The 23,094-nt window shown below is 48.1% G+C and overlaps 1 protein-coding gene across 1 annotated transcript in view; it reads right to left on the reverse strand.

Moving 5' to 3' along the window:
- The window catches only part of RAPGEF1 (Rap guanine nucleotide exchange factor 1), a 740,344-nt gene that overhangs the window by 149,743 nt on the left and 567,507 nt on the right, over positions 1-23,094 (reverse strand). The window contains exons 14-15 of the mRNA XM_069609296.1: positions 4,046-4,134; positions 2,734-2,845 (exon numbers count right to left, since the gene is read on the reverse strand). Of these exons, the coding sequence (XP_069465397.1) occupies positions 2,734-2,845; positions 4,046-4,134 (201 nt within the window). The remainder of the gene's footprint in view (positions 1-2,733; positions 2,846-4,045; positions 4,135-23,094) is intronic.

A 23,094-nucleotide genomic window follows, 5' to 3' on the forward strand; every position in this document is an offset into this window, starting at 1 on the left:
GGTGAATCATCTTGATCGCTGGAAAGGAGAAGCAGAAATTACTTACTGTAACCCCCGGTCAGGAGTATGAAAGAAAGCAAACCCAGCATGTGAAGCCACGCCAGGGATCCTGAAAAGTAATAGCAAATAGAAAATCAGGTCCTCCACACGCGCCGGGGACCCGGAAGAAAGGAAACAAGTTAAAGTAAGGCTCCCATTATTCTAAAAGAAAGAAAAAAAAAAGTCACCGGCGTGAGCAGAGCGTCGGTGACAGTTGAAACAGCCCTTCCAGGGTTAGAGGTGCTCAGCGCCAGTGACCACCACAGCCCAGCTTCTATGTGAATACTGTTGCTGCCCCTCGCGCTGCTGCTGTTCTCCTCGGGCCCGGGGCATATTCTGAACTACTGGCGCTCCCCATAGCTGGGGAGTGCCTTAAATGCGTTTTAGCCCTCCTGGGGGCTTAATTTAAAAATAAGGGCCACCTCCCTTACAGGTGGTCCACCAGAACTCCCTGGCCCACACCTGGCAGACGTGCCAAACTCTCTGGAGAAGTGTGGGCAGAGAGGAATAAGGGGTTTGAAGGAGCCCGTCTGTGCTTCTTGGCCAGGTCACGGTCCACGGATGACTCGCTGGTTTGGTCCACAGTTCCACCACAGCCCCCTCCACTGCCTGATTCAAAGGCAGCAAGTTCTCTTTCTTAGGACCCTCGTCCAGAATGTTGAACAGGCCATATTGTACCATAGGCCTCCCGGGGGGTCCAACAGCCAAGGAGTGTCAACTACCATCGCCATCAGGTGCTGAAGAGCTGCCTCTCGTTTGCCTGGGGTGGTAGCAGACATCATTTCGACCTCTTGCTTGCTGTTAGTCGGCTGCTAGGTCCTCCAAGTCACCCTGTTCCTCGTAAAACTCCTCAGCGAAGTCTCTCGCCTCCCTGGGGTGGAAGGGCTCTGGGCCAAAAGGGACATCACCCCCTCGTCATAAATGTCCACCAAATGTGACATATATGCCCTTATTGGGAGCGGGAGGAAATCCACATGTGGGTGGATTGACGTCCTGAAGACAGAACTGTGCGCCGTTTTATCGCAATCCTGTCGCGTTGTAGTGCAGACTCCCTGCCAGCTCCTCCAAGCGCGGTGGGATCAGTCGGTACGGCTGAAGGCAGACCCATCGGCACCAGGGCCTTGGCAAAGATGTTAAGCGTCTTTAAACTGAAAGCCTCCCGTTCCTCTGGTGAAGAGGATTTAGTCGGAAAAGGTCGCTTTGGGGACTCTTCCTCCTGGGCTTACTTGAAGTGGTGGCTCCTCTTCGAGGACGAAGACAAGTGATGCTGAGAAGTACTGCCACCGAGTGCTTTTTCTTTTTGTCCTTCCAGACGGGAGACCGTTCTGCACCTGGCAACCTCGAGCGGGTCTGCTTATCCCCTCTCTCTTCGTGTTCTTGGAGCGCCTTCGACGCACAGGACTTCACACCAAGGCAGTAAAGGCATATGCGGTGCAGGTCCGAAAACACAATTTGGTGCCCGCAATCTGCGCAGAATTAGAATCCCTTAGACCTCGCTGGATTCGGCATCACCATGAATTCGAAAGACGAAGCAAGAATTTTGTATAAAACGAACAATTTACTAATGGCGGTGTTCCTAGTAGCGTGCGGAAAAAGGAATCCAGGTCACGTGGCGTGGCACCTATATACATACTGGCCCCTATGTCATGTCCAGTGGGGAAGGGGGGGTCACATAGAACTGACACAGAGCCGCACCGCCTGGCAGCAGAAATGTTTTCCAAGGGGCAGCTGGCAATTGGAGCTAGATTTAGATGAGGAATATCTGGGAGGAAATAGTCATTAGAAAGGACAAAGATGAAGGCGCCTGAAGAAAGATAGCCAGAGAGCATGAGAGGGGTTTAAGGGTGACAGAGGGTTACGAGGCGGTGAAGTGTGATAACTGAAGGAGTGAGGTGGTTGGACGGAAAGCAAAACTAGAGAAGGAAAAATACTGAGGAGACCATATTTGCAGTATTAAGTAGGTCGTTGGTGGGGACAAAGGGAGAGGAGGGTAGTTAGAAGGAGTTTGGAAGTAACAACAGAGGAGGAAGTTGTTGAGTGGGAGGTTGGAGGAGAGAGTAGAGACAGAGGAGTGTGTCAACAGGGAGTTTGGAAGAAGAATTAGGGAGAAGGAGATTAAGAGGAGAATATCTGAGCTGAATATCAGAGCAGCACAGTTAGGGAATCGCATCCTGAGCCAAGGAGGTTGGATGGAGGTATGAGCATGTGGCAGAGGGTTAACAGGGAGAGAAGGAGAAAAAGGAGGGGAGTTGAAGAAGAGGTTCCATAGGCATGATACTGTTACTATAGACTCAGGGACCTGTGGTTGAGCCACAGACTTGTATATGGACCTGGAGACTTTGAAGCAAGGATAAACCCTCCTTACCTTTTGAATAAACAACTTGAAAACTACTGGTTATGTGATGCTGTATTAAGCAGTCATTACATAACAGCCAGGGGAATGCTTATTCTCATTGCATATCACAGGGGATGGATCGCTCATGTTCTTTGGCCATAACAGACACAGTTTGGTTTCAGCAGTGTGTGCGAGGTGGTTGGTAAAAATAGAAGGTGAAGCTTAAAACTCCTTTCTTGGGCCCATACGCAGCAGACATGCCAGTCCAGCCCTCTCCACTCTCCAGGCATACACACACTTTTTAGAGCCAACAAGGGTTTGTCCTTTCCTACGAGGAAAGGCTGCAGGGAGGGCCTTACCTCTTGTTTCAGGGTCAGTCTCGACATGATCTCATTATGATCTATCAGGGACAGCTCGTCCCCATCATCCATGTCTTCCTCCTCCTCCAGAGCGTCTGTCATCTTCTGGTGCCTGCAAATGGAAAAATGGTTGTCAGTGTAGATCAGATTCATCTTGGGTTCTACAGCATTACTCCTGCTGTGGCACAGCAGATACTAAACTGCATTGATGCCTGCCACCAAGGAATACTCCCATTCTTTATGCTTTTGGAGGCTGCGCACAAGACTCATGTAGGAGGTCCAAGCCAGTGCACAAAGCCCACAAACAGGTGGTGCTGGGCAGCATGCAACCCCCACAACTAGGCCCTCGACAATGCATGAGTGGCCTGCAGACAGGCACCGTTCAGTGTCTTAAAGGAGTGACACTATGGGCACACACATACTCCAGCAGGATAGGAGGAATGGACTTGCTAAGCACTTTGCCCTATCACACAGTACCAGCCAATGACTGGATGAATTGGAAAAGAATCTATACTAAATAAAACATCAATCTCTTGTTTTAAATAGCACATAATATTAGCGTTAAATTGGTTTCCGAGAGTTTCTCAATGAATGCCAGATGCAGGAAATGAGGGTCAGTGCAACTGAAGACTTGCAAGGACATTTTTAACACAATGGGAAGCTATGACTAAACAAGTTCGATGGCTCCAAAATTGACAAGTTAGCCAGTAGAACGCCCCTTATTGCTGCAATAGTAGCATTGCGATCTGAAGATGATGGCTAGGGAATCTGCAATCGATGGCCTCTTTATCCACCTTAGGTGGCACAGGATGCCAACGGTGATCAGTCTTTCAATATACGAGTCTTTCCTTAGTTTACAAGGGCCACGGGAGCTGCACATAGCCATAGGGTGATAGTAGATTATGTTGCCCACTGGAACAGTGACCTGCCCTGGACTTCAAAAGGGCAGGGAGTTTTTCAATATTTAAGGGCACTGAATCAATATTTGGAGAGAGAACACCTTTTGGAGGTCACATACCATCCTTATCCATAGGTTTGTAAATATGGGCTTAAAAAGGCACAATGCTACGTAAGAGCTCTGGGAGCATTACTGCAGTGCGACTGCATAACGCAGCCATCGCACCCATCACAAAATGCCAGTCAAGTGTTTTCTAATGCCAAACGCCCAGCAATGATGAGTTGCTGCTACATGATACAAAGTCGCTGCCAAATACCTTAAGAGGCTGGGACTGAGGGGAGGTGGCGTGGCCCCTTATTTCAGAGACTTAAGTCACTGTTCCTTCATAAACCCACAATGCTGCTGCCCACTCACCTTCCCAGGGTTCCTTGGCTTTCTTTCCCAGAAGCGCTGGATGGTGACAGTCCATCGCTTTGGAAGCCATCTTTCAGGGGTGGTGAATCCTGTGGGTAGACAAGAACACTGTAAAAATACCTATGTATGCACAGTCCATACTTGATTCAGCATAACTTAACGAGGCTCTTCCGAATGCCATGATAAATGCACAGCATGAAGAGTCATGCAGTGTGTGTGGAACGTCACGAATAACACAGGCGATGAATATTAATGTTCCCCCTCCCTTGCCTCGTCGCGCCTTGAAACACTTGTCTATAGGCGCGCTATAAATGCCATATCATATCAAATCAAGGGCGATTTAGCAAGCTTTCTTTAACAGTTACTTTGGATGTTTTTAGATACTCAAGATTCAGATTTGCGACGTGTGAGAAATGAGACTTGGCCCTGATGACAGACATTCGTCAGAAATGCATTGGCCTTGTTTAGTCTGTTTCCTCATTGTGTGTTATGTTTTTTACATTAAATAACAATCATCGTTTTGACATTTGATTTATGTGCATAATTATAAGCAATCTTGATTAAAAAAGAAAATGTATTGTACTAACATGGTGTTGGTATCATTTGGTGAGCACACAGCACCAAGGAAAGATATCCATGGTCTTCTATGAATTGATAAGTAAAGGCATTAACTACCATGTTATTCTGTACTGCTGCCAAACTCAGAATGACTCCCCGTGTCTCTGATCTGGGAACACTTAACAGTAGAGAAAAATGTTTTAAAATACTTCCCACCAAAAGGGTAATCCCAGCTTTGCTCTTAAACTGACACCCTCCTTGTCGATAAACCTTCTACAAGGCATCTGATAAACTGGGCACACTTTCACCGTGAGAGTCATGAGAACAAAATGCACAACGTAGTCATTTTATGTTTTTGTCCCCACCCCCATAAACAGGATTTAAAAGTTGTCATTTTTCAAAAGGTGTCATAGTTGGTTAATGGAAAAGAAGTATGTCAGGACTGTGCTTTTTATACCCTCACCGGTGTTGAGCTTAGAGAGATCAACCTATAGTGTACCTGCAGGGTTTCCACAGCAAGTTTGATCAAACACTCACTGGTAAATATGATCAAGCAGTAAGGCTTCGGCCCTTAAAATGGGTAGACACTTGTATAAAAAGGTACAGAAAACGCACACGGGGAATGAAGGAAATGATTGTCAACACAACATATGGAAATTAGAAACAGGTTTTTATTTTACAAATATACTGTGCCATAAATTAAGATCAACTTAAAAGGTGAGTAATATACACATATACATAAACAGCTACATTTTCAAAAAGATTACCACCCAAACCAGCTAGCAGTTAAAATGCTTACACAATAATGTTTAAATTGAAGAGTGGGCAGGAAATTGGGAATTAGGATCACTATTACAAGTCAAAGAAAACCTAAGACAAAGCAATGTAAGTTCAACAAATTACTCCAGAACTCTACTCCGGCGTCTGAAAAAGTTCCATTAAAAGTCCTTTATAGGAGTTTTGCAGTAATCTGATGTTTAATCCCATATGCTCCAAATGGCAAAATCAGTGGGCAAGGGACGTTGTAGTGCCACACAATAGAAGTTGCCACTTGTGGGATCTTCAAAATAGAAGGAAGCTAAGAGTCTAGGTGGACCCTGACTAGATTGCTATACCCAGCTTCCACCACCAGATGTTAGTCAATGGTGGATGTCATGATCTACTGCGTTTAATGGGGCCCAGAGGGACCACAAAACAGGTATGCAACTTAGCGTCTCCAACCTGACCAAGACGACCGGCAATGCCAGGTAAGGCAAGACCATTAGCAACAACAGTTCACACTGTTAGTATCAGCACTGGGGATCATCCCGCGGTTGCGGAGGAAGAGGTGGCTTCTTGAAGGAACTCTGCTTCAGTAACCATAATTATCAACAAGCACGAAGATGTAGCAGCTGGAATAAGAAGTCTGGATGACCCAGCAAGAGTCTGCAGACATCGGCAGGGGGGCACAAAGAACTTCAGCTCCATCAAGGAGAGCAAGAGAGCCATGAAATCGGTCATGAGACCTCAAAGTCATGCAGCAAGTTGCACGGTACAGAAAGGCTGCACCATGTCCATGCATAGACAAGTCCCCACCACAAAAGATGTAGACCAATAAAGCCTCAGCTTCCACCAGCTTCCCGAGGACGTCCAATGAGAAGCAAGACTCAACCTGTTGTGTCCACTTTTTCAAGAGAGGCAGACATTGTTGAAGGCCTGCCCTGGTCGATAGAGGGTAGATCCACCTTCAGAGAGTTGCTTTGGGTACTACCTGTTGCAGCAGCAGCTTCCAGTGTCCCTTCTGTGGCCTCTCTTAACTTTGAATTCCATGGTCCAGTGATTGACTGAAGTATGGCACCAAGACTTGCCCAGATATACTAAAATACTGGGCTGAGGTTACCCAACCCAGCCTACCAGGGAACATGCATCATTCGAACTGAGTGGCTGAGGATGTGGATTAGGGGGTTTGCATTCTAAGTGAGACCTCACCAGGTCAAGCAGGCAAGAGCTTTTCCTAGGCTCTGGAGGGAGCTAGCAAAGAGGCACAACCAGATTATTTCCAACCCTGAATGAGGGAATATGGCCAACAACGCGAGTAACTTGTAGAGACAGAGATTAAATCAGGACGACGGCATTTAGGTCATACAAAATGGCCCAATTGGAAACCCAAGGTAATGCGCCAGGGCAAATATCAAAATCAGGTCCCAATGCCACCAGTTTCCCATGGAGCACACTGTTCACATGGTTTAGAGAATGGGACACCAGGTCCCACTGCACTGCTGCTCTGAAGGATGGTAGCAGTGCTACGCTAAAAGTGAATGGTAGGGACCCCCTGTACTGAACTGACCGAATTAGGGCCCTCTCGTACTAGCACAAAAAACGGAGTCATAAAAGGGGAAAAAAGGTAATTGTAACATTAAAGGAGCTGTATTGCCAAACAGATTTGAGAACACCAAAGTGAGATGTTACGTAACAAAGCGGAAAAAATAAAAAAAAATAAAAACAAAGTTAGAAAAATTCCTTCACAAAAAAAAAAGCAAACAGTAGCCGGCTGTGCGCACTGAAAGGCATGGATAGAAAGCAGAATCTGCACAGTGCATTCTGGGAGCCAGCAGCGCCCCTTAAAGGGACAGTGCCAGGTTTGCAAGTTACGGCTGCACGCCTGCTTTTTTACATTGCCTTGTCAGTTTAGGAAAGCGGTTTGGGAGGTTAAATTGTCAGATTTAGTTAGAATCCCAGTGACACTTAGAATCGTTTTTTGTTGTGTTTTTTTAAGTTCTTGGCTTCCGTACCACGCACGCGTTGCTTTCCCCTACCCTTGCACAGGGCGTCCCGCTTTTTCGTGTCCAGTCAACGCAAGGATGAGCAGCAAGCAGCCGTCTGGATGAAGTGAAGTGAGCCCCGAGGCGCAGCTTTTGCATCCGGTGCAGCACCAGCACTTCCTCCCAGGCTTCTTTGCTTTAGAGTGGTCTTAGGCTTCAAGACTTGTCCCAAGGTTTCATCATGTAGGCGCTGAGTGTAAACTCAAGCTCCAGTGATGAAGGTGCATGCTTTCAAACCTTTGGTGGCCCACTTAAACGGTTCTGACCATCTGCTGCTCTGGTCTCATGACTAAATATGGACACATCCCTTTCCTTTCACGCAAAGACTGACCTGCAGGATTGAGCCACACCCTTAACATTGTCCATCTCCCGAACACCTCTCCTATTCATTCCCATGAGAGAAGTAACTACTGATTGAGCCTATACAGATCCCCATGCGACCATAAAGAGCACATAGGCTATATTAGTGTTTGAGGGTCTCGGATGACCTATGATGCCGTCTGTGATTACGAGGGCTTGGGTCACCAACTCTCGACATTTAAAATGCCCCGTCTTTGACAGGTTGCATACCTGCACACCGTGTTATACACCCACAGAATAGATAATGAATATGTAGAACAGCTTTGGTGCGTGCATCTCTTATCGAACATTATGTGGGTATTCTGTATCCGAATGTGCCCTGCTGCCCTCCTAAGAATTGCTCATGGCTGCTGTGCTAGGAGAATCAGAGGGACTTGTTGTCTTGCTTGTTGGTGAGTTACTCTCACACCATGAACACAGAGCTAAGAGAATGTATCCTAAACCTGGATACCAATGCATGCAAGCAAACATGGCATATCGCCTGGTCCAGCAGGGTTACATCCCGAGGGCAGAGCCTATCCATGGCTCTGGGGCTGAATACACGTCCTCCCAGGCTTCCTGCTTTACAGCTGTCTTGTGCACGTCCAGAGGAGCTGCCAAGGGTGTTGCTAGGCCTGGAATAGATCCGGGGCTACACTACCCGAGGGCAGAGCCTACCCATGGCTCTGGGGCCGAATACACACGTCCTCCCAGGCTTCCTGCTTTACAGCCGTCTTGTGCACACCCAGAGGAGCTGCCAGGGGCGTTGCTAGGCCTGGAATAGATCCGGGGCTACACTACCCGAGGGCAGAGCCTATCCATGGCTCTGGGGCTGAATACACGTCCTCCCAGGCTTCCTGCTTTACAGCCGTCTTGTGCACGTCCAGAGGAGCTGCCAAGGGTGTTGCTAGGCCTGGAATAGATCCGGGGCTACACTACCCGAGGGCAGAGCCTACCCATGGCTCTGGGGCCGAATACACACGTCCTCCCAGGCTTCCTGCTTTACAGCCGTCTTGTGCACGCCCAGAGGAGCTGCCAAGGGTGTTGCTAGGCCTGGAATAGATCCGGGGCTACACTACCCGAGGGCAGAGCCTATCCATGGCTCTGGGGCTGAATACACGTCCTCCCAGGCTTCCTGCTTTACAGTCGTCTTGTGCACACCCAGAGGAGCTGCCAAGGGTGTTGCTAGGCCTGGAATAGACCCGGGGCTACGCTACCCGAGGGCAGAGCCTACCCATGGCTCTGGGGCCGAATACACACGTCCTCCCAGGCTTCTTGCTTTACAGCCGTCATGTGCACACCCAGAGGAGCTGCCAGGGGCGTTGCTAGGCCTGGAATAGACCCGGGGCTACGCTACCCGAGGGCAGAGCCTATCCATGGCTCTGGGGCCGAATACACACGTCCTCCCAGGCTTCCCGCTTTACAGCCGTCTTGTGCACACCCAGAGGAGCTGCCAGGGGTGTTGCTAGGCCTGGAATAGACCCGGGGCTACGCTACCCGAGGGCAGAGCCTACCCATGGCTCTGGGGCTGAATACACACGTCCTCCCAGGCTTCCTGCTTTACAGCCGTCTTGTGCACACCCAGAGGAGCTGCCAGGGGCGTTGCTAGGCCTGGAATAGACCCGGGGCTACGCTACCCGAGGGCAGAGCCTATCCATGGCTCTGGGGCCGAATACACACGTCCTCCCAGGCTTCCCGCTTTACAGCCGTCTTGTGCACACCCAGAGGAGCTGCCAAGGGTGTTGCTAGGCCTGGAATAGACCCGGGGCTACGCTACCCGAGGGCAGAGCCTACCCATGGCTCTGGGGCTGAATACACACGTCCTCCCAGGCTTCCTGCTTTACAGCCGTCTTGTGCACACCCAGAGGAGCTGCCAGGGGCGTTGCTAGGCCTGGAATAGATCCGGGGCTACACTACCCGAGGGCAGAGCCTACCCATGGCTCTGGGGCTGAATACACGTCCTCCCAGGCTTCCTGCTTTACAGTCGTCTTGTGCACACCCAGAGGAGCTGCCAAGGGTGTTGCTAGGCCTGGAATAGACCCGGGGCTACGCTACCCGAGGGCAGAGCCTACCCATGGCTCTGGGGCCGAATACACACGTCCTCCCAGGCTTCCTGCTTTACAGCCGTCTTGTGCACGTCCAGAGGAGCTGCCAGGGGTGTTGCTAGGCCTGGAATAGATCCGGGGCTACACTACCCGAGGGCAGAGCCTATCCATGGCTCTGGGGCTGAATACACGTCCTCCCAGGCTTCCTGCTTTACAGCCGTCTTGTGCACACCCAGAGGAGCTGCCAGGGGCGTTGCTAGGCCTGGAATAGATCCGGGGCTACACTACCCGAGGGCAGAGCCTACCCATGGCTCTGGGGCTGAATACACGTCCTCCCAGGCTTCCTGCTTTACAGTCGTCTTGTGCACACCCAGAGGAGCTGCCAAGGGTGTTGCTAGGCCTGGAATAGACCCGGGGCTACGCTACCCGAGGGCAGAGCCTACCCATGGCTCTGGGGCCGAATACACACGTCCTCCCAGGCTTCCTGCTTTACAGCCGTCTTGTGCACGTCCAGAGGAGCTGCCAGGGGTGTTGCTAGGCCTGGAATAGATCCGGGGCTACACTACCCGAGGGCAGAGCCTATCCATGGCTCTGGGGCTGAATACACGTCCTCCCAGGCTTCCTGCTTTACAGCCGTCTTGTGCACACCCAGAGGAGCTGCCAGGGGCGTTGCTAGGCCTGGAATAGATCCGGGGCTACACTACCCGAGGGCAGAGCTGCCAAGGGTGTTGCGAGGTCTGGAAAAGATCCAGGGCTACGCTAATGTTGGGAATGTCGGGACTCGGGGCTAGCTAGCCTTTTGGTTGTAGTCCCCGAGCTTCTGTATGGGGCTATATCCCCCCCCCCCCATTATCCCCCTGTCCTAGAAACGCCAGTGGGAGCTGCTGACCTTTCCTTGCATGGCAGGCATATGTGCATTGGAGGGCATGCTGGAAACAGAAACGGTCAAAGCTATTAGAGCTAGGGTGACCAGATTTTCAAGATAAGAAACCCCAGCCCATTCCGCAGTAGTTTCAGCGCTTTGACTGTGGATGCAATGCTGCTAGTGGCAAAGAACCTTTTGCTCGGATTGATAGTAAAGGCCTTGCTCTTACTCATTTCCCAACCAGTCTCTGTGGGGCAATAATGTAATGCCCGGGAATGCTCCCTGAAACGTGGAGCTTCGAGACCATCCTGCCAAGTGTGTCAATAATAGGGTGTTCATTAACTTTCTAGTTGCTGAGCAAGGCGTCAGTCTCCTTTTCTCAAAATCTGGGACTGTCACCCCATTTCCTCAAAACGGGGATTGTTTTTTTAAATTAAGAAAACTCTCATGACTGAGGGGTGGGAGGGCGGCGGCGGTAGAGGGGCCAAAATCCAGGAAAGTCCTGCTAAAACCGGAGCCCATAGGTATAAGACGCAAAACCAACAGCCAGAGAGCAAACCACGCTTCTTCGGAAAGAACTAAAGAGCACCATTAGTCATACAATTAAAAGAATAATAATGTATAGAGGAAATCCATGGATTAACGATTACGTTTCAAAAAATGCAGTGATATTTATTATCACAGACTAACGGCAAAGGTCGAATATCCCGGGTGCTATCAACTGCTGCCAAAGTCCAGAAGACTAGTAGCAACTTGTCAACAAATAAACCCATCAATCTCATTTATTGAAAATTGAATCCATGTGTAATAAAATCAACAGATACCTAATGCACTTTAATAGGAGTGAAGTTAGACGTTTTACTTGACTGTTTAGCATAATGACTAGGATGGACTTTATATATACACACACACACACACACCCTTTTCCAAGTAATCACCAATGAAGTGAATAGATTTTTTTAACGTGATATTTTTATTAGTATTTAAACAATACAAGAAAGGAACAGTAAAACATACTTGTAGATAATCAACTTTCTCTTCAAGCAACATTGTACACTATTCCCCCCCCCCCATAGCCTCACTCTCAAAAAGAAGGGGGAAAATGTTAATCAAAGAGTGGAGCATATGACACGTGAAGCACTACTACCGGAATAGGCCGAATATTGAAAAATACTTAAAAAAAAGAAAAAACTTTCCTTCCTTCTTTACAGGGCCAACAGATGTGAGGCCTACCGCATAGCAGCACCACAGCAATCTCTCGATTGGAGAATAGGTCTTCATCGAGCAAGGAATTTCCACCATCTTTTTGTAGCCTACAGGGCTAATGAGGGTCATCCCAATGATGTGGGCAGTGGGTGATCCAGTGTGAAGCTTGGAAATGGATGTAATCCCAGTCCATAAGGATAAACATATCTATTGCATCTTGGCGGTCAGGGAGTCATCGCCCTGTCTTAACCCTCCATAGCAGATCATAAGACATGCCTCAGCTGTTGCGCTCCAGTTTGTAATTATACATAGTCATCTCTTGGGTCTTTTGTCTTCCATCCGCTTGGGGCCACTCAGCTTTCTTCCAGCTTTTTCCAATAGACTTTGGAAGGCCAGGCCACGTTGCGGCAGCTGATCAGCATTCTTGGAATCGGCTTGGGCCTCTGCTACGGCATGTGCTCCGCTGCAACATTGTGCTGTTTCAGAAACTTCCATTCGTCCTGCGGGGACTCGAATGAGTGCCACTGCTGATTATATTGAAAGCACCAGAGTGCGGAGAACCTGAGGTAATAGCTGTAGTCCTATCCCTTCACAGTCTCGAATTGCGGGTTAAATTCCTTGCGTCGTCTGGAGACCTCCACCGAGAAATCATTGAACATTCATATTACAGAGAGATCCTTGTGTATGGCATCTTTACTCTGATAATCCTTCAAAATGGCAGTAGACTGTCTTGGAACAGCATGTTTAGAAATCCCTTCCATTCTACCCTTTCCATATTTTCTGGGATGCCAACCAGGCGTAGATTATTAAATCTTGATCGATTTTCTTGATCTTCCATTTTCGCTCCCAGTCTTTGTACCTCTTTGATCGTGGCATCTAATTCCGTAGATACACACTCCTGGTTGTCCTTTACTGCACTAATTCTATGCTGATTTTGGGTGGTACGCTCGACCTGCAAGTTAATGCGACTGTTGATGTATCATTTGTTTCATTATGTCCTGCACAGTAATATTAGTCTCCTGGATACACTGATTTATCGTTTTAATTTCCGCAAGAACAGCCTGAAGTTGCACTTTTACTTCCATCTTGCCGAGTTGCGTGGTGGATCTGCCTGGAGCTGTTGAGTTTAAGCCGTATCTTTCAGGGGAGTTTTTCTAAAGTGTACCAACGGGCGAGACTCTATAAAAACTATCCCATGCTTGGTGTACAGGCCTTAACTCTTAGTACTACCGAAAGGATCTGGTAGAATGGCAGAGCAGCCAGGCCTACCTTAGGTGGACGATGTGGGCTGTAGGTAAGTACAATGAACTCAGTAAATACATAGGCCCAAAGAAACTAACACACGTGTAGTTATAGTAAAATAGACATATACACAAGGCAAAGTTATATTCAGTACTATATAAACTAATCAACACACTAGTAAACATCAGCAATACTTCAGGCGAGTAAACCAATAGTAAGGACATCTACAGTTCAATGGTAAGTAAAATCACTTGCTATAGTTACTCAGAACATTTTCTGTTGTAGGAATAAAAAGGGTTATTCAGTACCAGGAAAAGAAGTTCAATGCTTTCTCAAGCTTATAATACTTTTCAATGATCACAGGGATTTAGTAGTCCCATCCCTAATTAGTTGTGTGTTCTCCAGAGTCAGTTTGGAGAGAATGCAGGTAAGACAACAACAGAAAAGGGTATGCTTTTGGTGGTCAGAAAGTTATCAGGGACCTTAGAGAAGGCTCCCTATAGGCTTACAAGCATTAGGACTGGGCAAACGGTATCAGGGCACACCCAAACACCAGAATCATCACTCCAGTAACACAGTAGTGACAAAATGGCTTGAGGCAAGTACTACACCAGAGTCCCAAAGTACCTGAGGAGTGATGAAGTTGCAGCTGGATTCTTCATGGTGCAATAGAAGTGGTCCCGGTCTCCTGTTCCTTGGTCGTGGTGACAAAAGGAGGGACTGTGGAAGGGATGTCGCAGAAGTAGTCGAGAGAACTGACTCCACATAGAATTCTCCTTACTCCAACGTTGGTCTGCAGTTTCAGTGCCTTTTTGCAGGCTCCAAGGATGAATGTTTACCGTCCGGTCAATCCACCTAGATACCTCAGTCCTGCATTCTGGTGAGGGGACTTTGAGGAGGGGGGTCATGCCTTTGGAGGTCCAACTGCAGCTCACCAAAGTTCAGGGAGGGTTTGTTCATGAGAAGATGATGCTCTGAAATTGGGCCAGCAGTCCCCTGGTACTGGTGGTTTCCAGCCCAGGAGGTCACAGTACATCAGGGGATGGCTCGTTCTGCAGGTCCCAACCAGCCAAAGAGAAGGAGTTGTCCTCTTTGGAGCATCTGTCGATTCGAAAACTGGGTCAGGACAGCAGTCTCTTTGCAGTTACTGTAAGGGGCTGCAGGCGTCTCTGGTAATCTTCTTTGGATCTTCTGTTCCAGTGGTCGACTTGCCTGCTGCCTCAGGAACCTCACCCTTTATTAGGTTTCACACTCATCCTCTGCAAACTCTCCCTGCAGTTTACAGAAAGGGGCAGGCAGCTGTCCAATCAGGACAGCCAGCCACTCAGTGGGAACTGGTTCCTCAGGCAAACCAGAAGACAAAGGATAGCAGAGTTTCAGGACCCTCCCATGCTTCCAGTCCCTGCAGGCACACCCGAGCCTTTGCGGGCTACCCAAAGGGTTCGCCCCAAAGCCAAAACTCAAATCAGTACCATCCCGTTCCCCCAGAATGGTAGAAAGACCAAGAAAGAATAACCACACAAGAAATGGCAAAAAAGGAGCCATCATGTTGGAACAAAGGTGGCCTTCCAGTGCATAGAAGTAGCTGTGAATACAGCCGGCGGGCAACAACAGTACAAAAGTCGGTAGAACATGTCCATTGCCACCAGCCATAACTATAGGGTTGTTACTGTAAAATAAATGTTACAGGAGCTGAGAGAAAGGGGATTTTAGGTAACCCCCCAGCACTCTCCACATAGGGTGGTGTGTGCAGACTTCTCACAAGGGAAAGCTAAGAAGGATAAAAAGTATTGTAAAGACCGGAGGGGGGGGGGTCTGTACTTCCGCTCTCTATATGGTAGAGGAGAGGCACAGAGGATCCCTGCCAAGATTCTCTATTGTGGTAGCAATGGACGAGCAATCAAGGCCTAGCTTCTCAGGAGGTGATGCGAGCTGGTTCTTAAGTACAGTGTAGTCCCCAAGCACCCACAAAGGAATGTCCACACACTATCGGTTAAAACACAGTCTTTATATAATTAATATTCAAGGTCACGTACACTATCACAATAACTCACTTTGTACTCGGAAATCAACAATGGTAAATATATACAATTCTAAAGTGGTACCACTAACGTTATCAGATCTCATTAAAGTGCATACGGTCAGAATGACACACAAATCAAAATAAAGAGGAAACCAGCAGTAGAGAGTGGAAGGATAGCAAGATGGTTGAGCAATAGGCAGAATACTGGTAACTACCGTTAAACACAGTTCTGTGTGGAGATCCCCCCCAACTGGGCAACTTGTAGAAGAAAGATACAAGCCCAGTCCATATATTGTTCACACTAGACTTTCCAATATTTCTGCAACCCCAAAGTACCTTGGCGTTGTAACGTTCCGCGTTGGGGAATCGACGGCTCTTCTTGAGTGTCCTCACTTTCAGGCAGGAGTCACGGGTCGTTGAACGTCCGAGGGAGAACAGGTCGAACTATGACGGTGAAGTGGCAGCTTAGTTCCTAGCGGTGCTCGTTGGCGGGGAAGCGTAAACGTCCTGCAAGGAAGAGGAGTGCGGGGCACCTCGAGGTCAATAGCTCTGGACCGCAAAGAGTTGAAGAACTGTGGCCCAGCAAGGGTGTTGAGTCGTCAGCGTCTCTGTGGTCTTTGGGTGGCAGGAAACCCACCGGTGGATGCTCCCCGGCGCGTCGACGGTCAGGCGTTCTACAGCAGGATACAGCGGCGACGATGCAGACGAGAGCGTCCTTGGATCAATGAAGTTCTTAGGCAACGGGAGCACGGTGGCTCCAGTCAGCGACGGCGGTCGTAGACAGTGGCGGACAATAGTCCGGGCGCTTTTCCTTGGAGTTCCGCAGCAATCCCTGTATCGGGTCGGCAGCCTGTCGAAGGTCTGTCTACCAGGGAGCTTAGGCAAAGATCAGCTGTGCACGATGGTCCCTCGTAGCTCGGGAAGAGGGCGCATTACTAGGTCCTCTCTGGGTCAGTCCTTGAGGCAAAGCAGCTTTCAGATTGCGAAGGAGAGCAACAGCAATTCTTCTCATCCAGCAGGGCTCAAGGTTAAGCTTCAGTTACTCCAGTTACTCGTCGTAGTGGAATTCAGCTTCCGAACACGATTCCTAGCAGTGAGAGGTCCCCAGATATACTGTTGATCTCCCATTCATTCCGCTGGGTCACACTCAAACATCCAATCACGACTACGGGCATTCAGGCAGGCAGCCAATCAGGCACACGGTGCATTCAGACCATTCACTTCTCTCCAGACACTCACAACAAGTTATGTGTATTGGGAAAAGTACCGAGCCATTCAACACTCCAAGCTGCATTCATACCGGTTTCGGGCAGGGCTGTCTCAACCATTGTTTCAACCACCAGATACTAGACAGCCACAACATAGAATGCATATTCGTCACACAGTCCATTCACCTAGGTCCCACCCACATGCGTACCCACAACATACGGTCGTTGAGAAGGCTCCAGTCAGTCTGGGTGGCACTTCCCCACACTACCATATACAGAACGTCCACCCAACACCCAATCAGGGGTAAGGGACAGAGGCAGGGTTTCCCGGGACTTCGGGAAGATCAAGGTAACAGGTGATGGACGGCAAGAAATTCCAATGACAGGGCCTGGGCATCCCAAAATGGAGGACGCTCAGGGCACCAGTCATTTCAGCACAGAGCTGCCACCAGCCCGTACCCTGCTCTGTGGGTCACACACAGGTGCCCAAAAACATACACTAGGGGCACAGGGTTGTACCCATACCCATGGGTACCATAAGGGTATCCCACGGGTCTGTTCACAAAACCAAAAGAGAGCTGCACCGCCAGGAGTCCCACATGAACTCCTGCGTGGAAAACACAACAGAACAAACGATAAAAAGCAGTAAAGGACAAGGATACGGAGGCCCTGTCCCTCCGGTGCATTTCCAGCATCACAATTATCCCTCTTGAGAACAGTAGTTCTTAAGGAAAATAAACTAATATAGAAAGGAGAGTGCAAAGAGCTCCCAGCAACACTGCGCATAGGGTGTTGTGTGCTGCAAATGTGAGACACAGTTGCCTTTTAAAAAGGTATGGAGGAAAGCAGGACTTCATAAAATAAAGGAAAACACAATGAACAGAGTTGCCATGAGCAGAGCAAAAAAATAATAATTAGGGGAAAAAGGCTCCCCTCATTCAGGAGAACAAGAAAAGTTCCAGAGGTCCAGCATAAAGTGCTGGGGGGTCTCACTAGGAGAGGGGATTAAGCATAAAATGGACACATCTCTCAACAGTGCCCTTCAGTAGAATCCACTTCTAAGTCTGAAGACTACCTGGGCATATCTGCAATACCGGGGCCTAAGTGTATGGGCCAGTGAACCACAGCTTCCACAATATGTTCCTACAGGGCTCACAATATACTGGTACAGGTGTAGATCTGACCAATGCCTCACTGGTCTGCGATCCCAATTACACCTGCATGAAGTCGACCAGCAATGAGTGCCCCTGTGCGCAGAATGCCCAAGACTAATGCAGCTAAAATACCATCACCCTCAGAGTTGGTAGGGCCACACTCATGGCCCTTCATATGCGTGTCTCTAGTCTGACTGTGATACTCTCCATATGTAGGATCGTGGCAGTCTCCTGCTACCGCAGTCTGCTCGGCTTACATGCGTCATTCCATGGACCCCAAAAGATGGATCTGTCCTTGTGTGTTGTCGGCCCACTCTCAGCTCGACACCCTCCCGTCCCCCTGTGAGCCAGCACAGCTCTCCTCTCCAGCAAAGACGAAGGTGCTGCTGTGCCTGCTCCCATGGCACCCCCTGGAGTCTCACAGGCCCAGACCCCCCCACCTCGTGTTGAGCGCACTGCTCCCTGTGATCTAACTGAACAACCCAGGAGCCGCAGCAATGTAGGAATCCAGCATGTCTCCACCAGTCTCCACCTCCTCTCTGTGTCAGGCCAGCAGCCCGTGGATACAGGTTGGGCTCCAGTCTAGGGAGCACAGACTGGCCATCACAGAGCACTCCAGTCTGGCCATGTATGATGCAGCAGCTGGCCTTTATATTCAATGTTGCGCTCTCCAGCTCAAACTAGGACTCGGAATCTTCCATCCACGCTCACTGCAACCACGTCAAGGCTCATGCGGTTTGTCTATGCCAGTGGGGGTTACAGTGATTCCCAGAACCCAGCTGCGGCACTGACTGGAGCAAATCAAGTCAGAGGGTCCCTCTGTTAGCGCTATCACGGCCATACTGGGTCAAATCATGCCCACATCGACCCCTGCATAGCACCAGGTTCCAGGCTTCACCTAGTAGGGACAAATCTGATTATAGGCAGGCTAACAACCACGAAGAAGGTTGGCCTCCTCTCCATCTTGGGAGCTCAGCAACAGTCGGCCATCTTGCTCAGGCTCTCGAGCCCCCATCCCCTCGCTGAATGGATTTTGAAAGAAAAGCCATCTTTCCTTGCAGTTCTAACACTGCTAGAATGCTTGGAGTAGAGTGCATACTGGTAGTAACTGGGCACACTCCAAGGATTCTGATTGGCTAAAGAAAGGCCATCAAAAAACACAAGCTGGTAGTAAAGCCATAAAGTCTGCTGTCTTTTCTAGGCCACAAAGTTAAAGGCCTGGGTGAAGAGAGGGCCGTTAGTCACATAACCCAGGGTTGGCTATTAGTTAAGTAAATAATCGAAGCGTGATATTCCTGTGGAGTCGGCAGCTCAGCTCCTCTCATGCGGGTGCTGAAGCTGAATTGGAATCTAATCAAACTAAGAGGGGTAGGAAGGGGTGGACCCTAAACTAGACTAAGTGTTAGGACAGTTAATCTGAAGTCCAACTAAGGGTTTCACAAAACCATACAACTGAGACAGTACAAAACTTCACTCTTAGTATAAGGCTGTACCACCTTAGTATTTGGTAGCATAGACAGAGCGGCCAGGCTTGTCGTAGGAGGGAGAGAGGGCTGTAGCTTGGTACAAAGAAATTGTAGCATACACATGTTCCAAAGAAACACTGAAACACTAAGTATTGTCAAAATAAATGGTTTATTTAAATACAAGTAGGCCAAGAGGAATCTTGGGTAAATAAGAACTATCCCATTATATATAAACACAATCATAAAAAACAACTCAATAGTTAAGGAATACAACACAAAGTATTACCTTATTAAGAATAGCAGTCAGCAGTTCAAGGTTAGGTAAACCTAGAACACATTCAGAATGCAAGCAGCTATTCTTTGGGAGAAAAACCAGGTTACATATACTTTTCGAATACAGTCAGTAATTCAAGAGTAGAAGACCTTGTCAGTCATGCAGTGAAGTTAATAAATCACTCAGTAAGCCAACTATGTTACCAGGATTATTTTCTGAATAGTGGAACACACATTCACAGAACAGTATGAACCTTTAACTACATTCAGGATAATCCTCATTTATACCAGGTGAGAAAGACCTAATGGTATAGTAAACTATTACAATTGCTTTTCAGATGAGTGGAACACAGACCAAGGTAAGCAAGAACTCTCTACACTATTTTAGGATTGCACCAGGCAGACCAAGGTCAGCTAAACCACAGTACACTTATTCAGAATGGCACACAGATATTCAAGGGAAGAATGACCTGTATACTTTTTAAAAGAGCTACCAGCAACTTAAAGATATGTATAAACCTAAGACCGTTTTAGAATATGTATAAAGCAGACCATGGAAAGCAAAGCCCAATGTTAACGCTTTGAGAATGACCAATGTTATTCAAGGTAGGTAAAACCCAATGGAGACTCATTTTAGACAGGTCAGGGGAAGCAAGACCCACGTGGTGAATTTTTACACTGATATTTGGAAAGAAATAGTTAGGCGAAGCCAACAGCATTACTTTTGGGAAGTGGGGGAACCAATTCAATGGTGAATAAAATAACCTTATGTATACCTTTAAGAAAGGCAAAACACATTCAAAGTAAGAGCTTTTATAACTGCTCATTTCAGAGGGAAAGTTACCAAATCAACACTGTTACAAGTAAGTGACTTTTATATTTTTCAAGGCAGAATCCTTTTCTTATCTAGTCCTTCCCTAGTCTATTGCAGGAGATCTCTCAGAGGCAGAAGAGGGACGCTAGTGGTCTAGGTGCCAGCTGCAGGCAGGGTGAGATAGGATTCAGTTGCAGAAAAAGCCACGAGTTTCTGTGGAAGTCTCTTCAAAACAAATAAGTAGTTCACTTTAGAGTTAGTTAGGGTCCAGGAACTTCAATGAAGAAACCCTAGGAGGATTCCAGTAGTAGGCCTGGGTGAACTGGATGAGAGGACTCCCAATCACATCAAACACCCCAGAGCTACACAGGAATCACAAAAGGCTTAAGGTGAGTAATACCCCAGCCAACACAGTACCTCAGCAGAGAAGAAGAGTTTGCAGCAGGACGTCGACAGGTTTTTGGCTGAGAGATCCTGGTTGATGAATTCTTTGTCCTGAAGACAGACAACGGAGTGAATTTGCAGCACGGACCAACAGGGAAGACTCCAGGCTAGGATTTCTTCTGAGCTGGATGCGGTTCTGTGGTTTTTGCGCCCTTTTCAGCAGCCAGATGAATTGTGATTATCGCTGGTCGGATTCTCGTCACTCTCACGGTCCCGAACTCTGGTGATGGACCTTTAGGGATTCAAATCGTGTCTCTGGAGAGCCAGGAGGAGGCCACCAAAGTTTCGGACGGATTGGGAAGACCATGCACCGCTCAATGGCTCGAGGTCCCAGGGTATTGCAGCCCAGCAAAGTCACAGCATGTCGTGGGATGGCTCAAAATGCAGGTCCTCTTGAGACTAGTGGGTCCCAAAAGCCTCTACATAGGAGTCGTCACGTTCAGGACCCCTAGGTCGATTGGAAGGGTTACAGAAGTCTCCCGTTACAGAGCATGCGCTCTGGAAATCGTTATGGCCGTCATTTCTTCATCTTGCTCTTCGGTTTCAGCTCCAGTGGTCGACTAGTCAGCAGCTTCCAGGTTCTGAGTTTTTATCAGGAACTACAGTACAACTTCTGCATTCTCTCCCTGCATTTTACAGCAAGGAGTGGTCTGGCTGTCCAATCAGGACAGCCAGCCCCACACCCCCCCCGCTGGAAGTTGGATCCTTTCAGGCAAGGTGAAAGACAATGGGCTGAAGAGTTTTGGAGTCATCCCCCGCTTCCTGCCTTCTCTAAAACGCTGGACCCAGGGCAGGGAATCCAAAGGGTCCCGCCAAAGACAAAACTTCCACTGAGGTCGTTCCCGCCTATAATGGCAGAGGAAGACCTCAGAAACAGCAAGCACACAAGAAAGGGTGAAAAAAGAAGTAGCCCACCATTTAAAAAAAATTGGTGGTCCTTCTGTGCATTACCAAGGCTAAATTAACATCCTGTGAGTAATGAAGACTAAAAGTCAAAGGTAAAACCACTGCCACCAGCCATTCACGTAAAACTCGCAATTGTAAGAAAATGTTACCAGGTAAGTAAGAAAGGGGATATAAATTGTATACCTTCAGCACTCCACATATGTGTGTGCCCCATACACAAGAATGGATTTGGTTTAAAACGCTCACGCTGACTCACAGATGTCTTCACCGGATAGCCCCGGCCTACCTGGCAAACAAAATGTCCAAACCTCAATCCACCAGACCCACAAGAGTAGCCTACAAGCACTGCCTTGTCACCCCCAAAATAAAGTTACAAAAAGCAGGGGGCTGCAGCTTCCCCACTTTGGACAGCAAACTCTGCAACGCCCTTACCAGTCCATCTTAGAGCCCAGGAATCCTTTTGGATTTTCCGTAAACCGCTTAAAACTCACCTCTTCACACAAACTGTGTTTCCGAATTACTAATCCAAAGCCTCTAATGCTCCACCGCATGTACTTGAATCAAACTGTATAATTCTGTATATTATAAAATTAGGAAATATATAAAGGTGCAACAATTGTAAAATAAATGTAAATATGTCTGTATGCCTGTAGCCTGTGCAACAACTGTAAAACCTTTTTATGCAAGCAACCGCCCAGATGCCCTTGGGCTTGGAGCGATACATAAGCAACAAAAAAAAATAAAAAAACTTCAACCATACACTGTGGAGAGACATAAAAAGGTCACCCATAAAAAAAGTAAAAGACTAGGTCACAGGGGAAAAGGATTCTCCTTCACCTAGGGACAAGGTAAAATAGTTACCAGGTCCAAGCTAAATGTTCTCGGGTTGACACAGATCACAGAGATTTATCATAAATATGAAAATCTTACCCAACACCAAGGTATCCCTGAGACAGACAGCCAGTAGCTTAAAGAACAAGATGGAGTTAGGAACTCAGACGAGGTTCTCGAAGGTGCAGTCCTGATGCGTTGGCATCCAGGTGTCAGCATGGAAAAGGAACCATGTCCCTGGTGGTTCCTGTGTGTGGAACGCCGTGTCGCATAACATGGCACATAGACCGCAGGCATCACAGGATTTGGAAGTGGCGTCGGTTTGCAGGGGTTTAATCCCCAGCATTCCTAGAGCAGTTGCTTCTCACCTGGTCTCTGCACTACAACTGGCGAGCTCTGCAACCGGAACAGTCACTACTCTGGATTTGAATAACAGACTAAGCCCTCAGGATTACTATTTAAACACTGGAACTTTGAACATCTTGGCCACCTAACCCATGGATTGCTCTTCTGGATTTCGTTTGGATTTCCCTTTTGGATTTGTTGCTTGGACTGGATATGAATGACTTGGTTCTTTGCATCTTGATTTGCGAACTCTCTTGTTTTGTGACTGTCTTCTGGTGTGTTACTCTTTCCTAATTAGTACATCCTTATGCCTCTCCGGATTAGGCCCCTGCGTCCTTTTCTGTTCCCACAGGAACTCCGCCAGGGCAGATTCCCCTTTTCCCATTCGCCTCCACTTTCTCTCCACTGGAAATTACAGTTAATTCTTACTGATAGGGAAAGGAAATCATTTGCTATCACTGTGGCTGACCTATTCTTTACTGCCTCAGAGGAAGCTCAGCAACATTCCTCTGTTTTCTCCCTTTTACTG

This window comes from Ambystoma mexicanum, chromosome 8 (genome assembly GCF_040938575.1).
Source record: "Ambystoma mexicanum isolate Mex_15411 chromosome 8, UKY_AmexF1_1, whole genome shotgun sequence".
NCBI lineage: Eukaryota > Metazoa > Chordata > Amphibia > Caudata > Ambystomatidae > Ambystoma > Ambystoma mexicanum.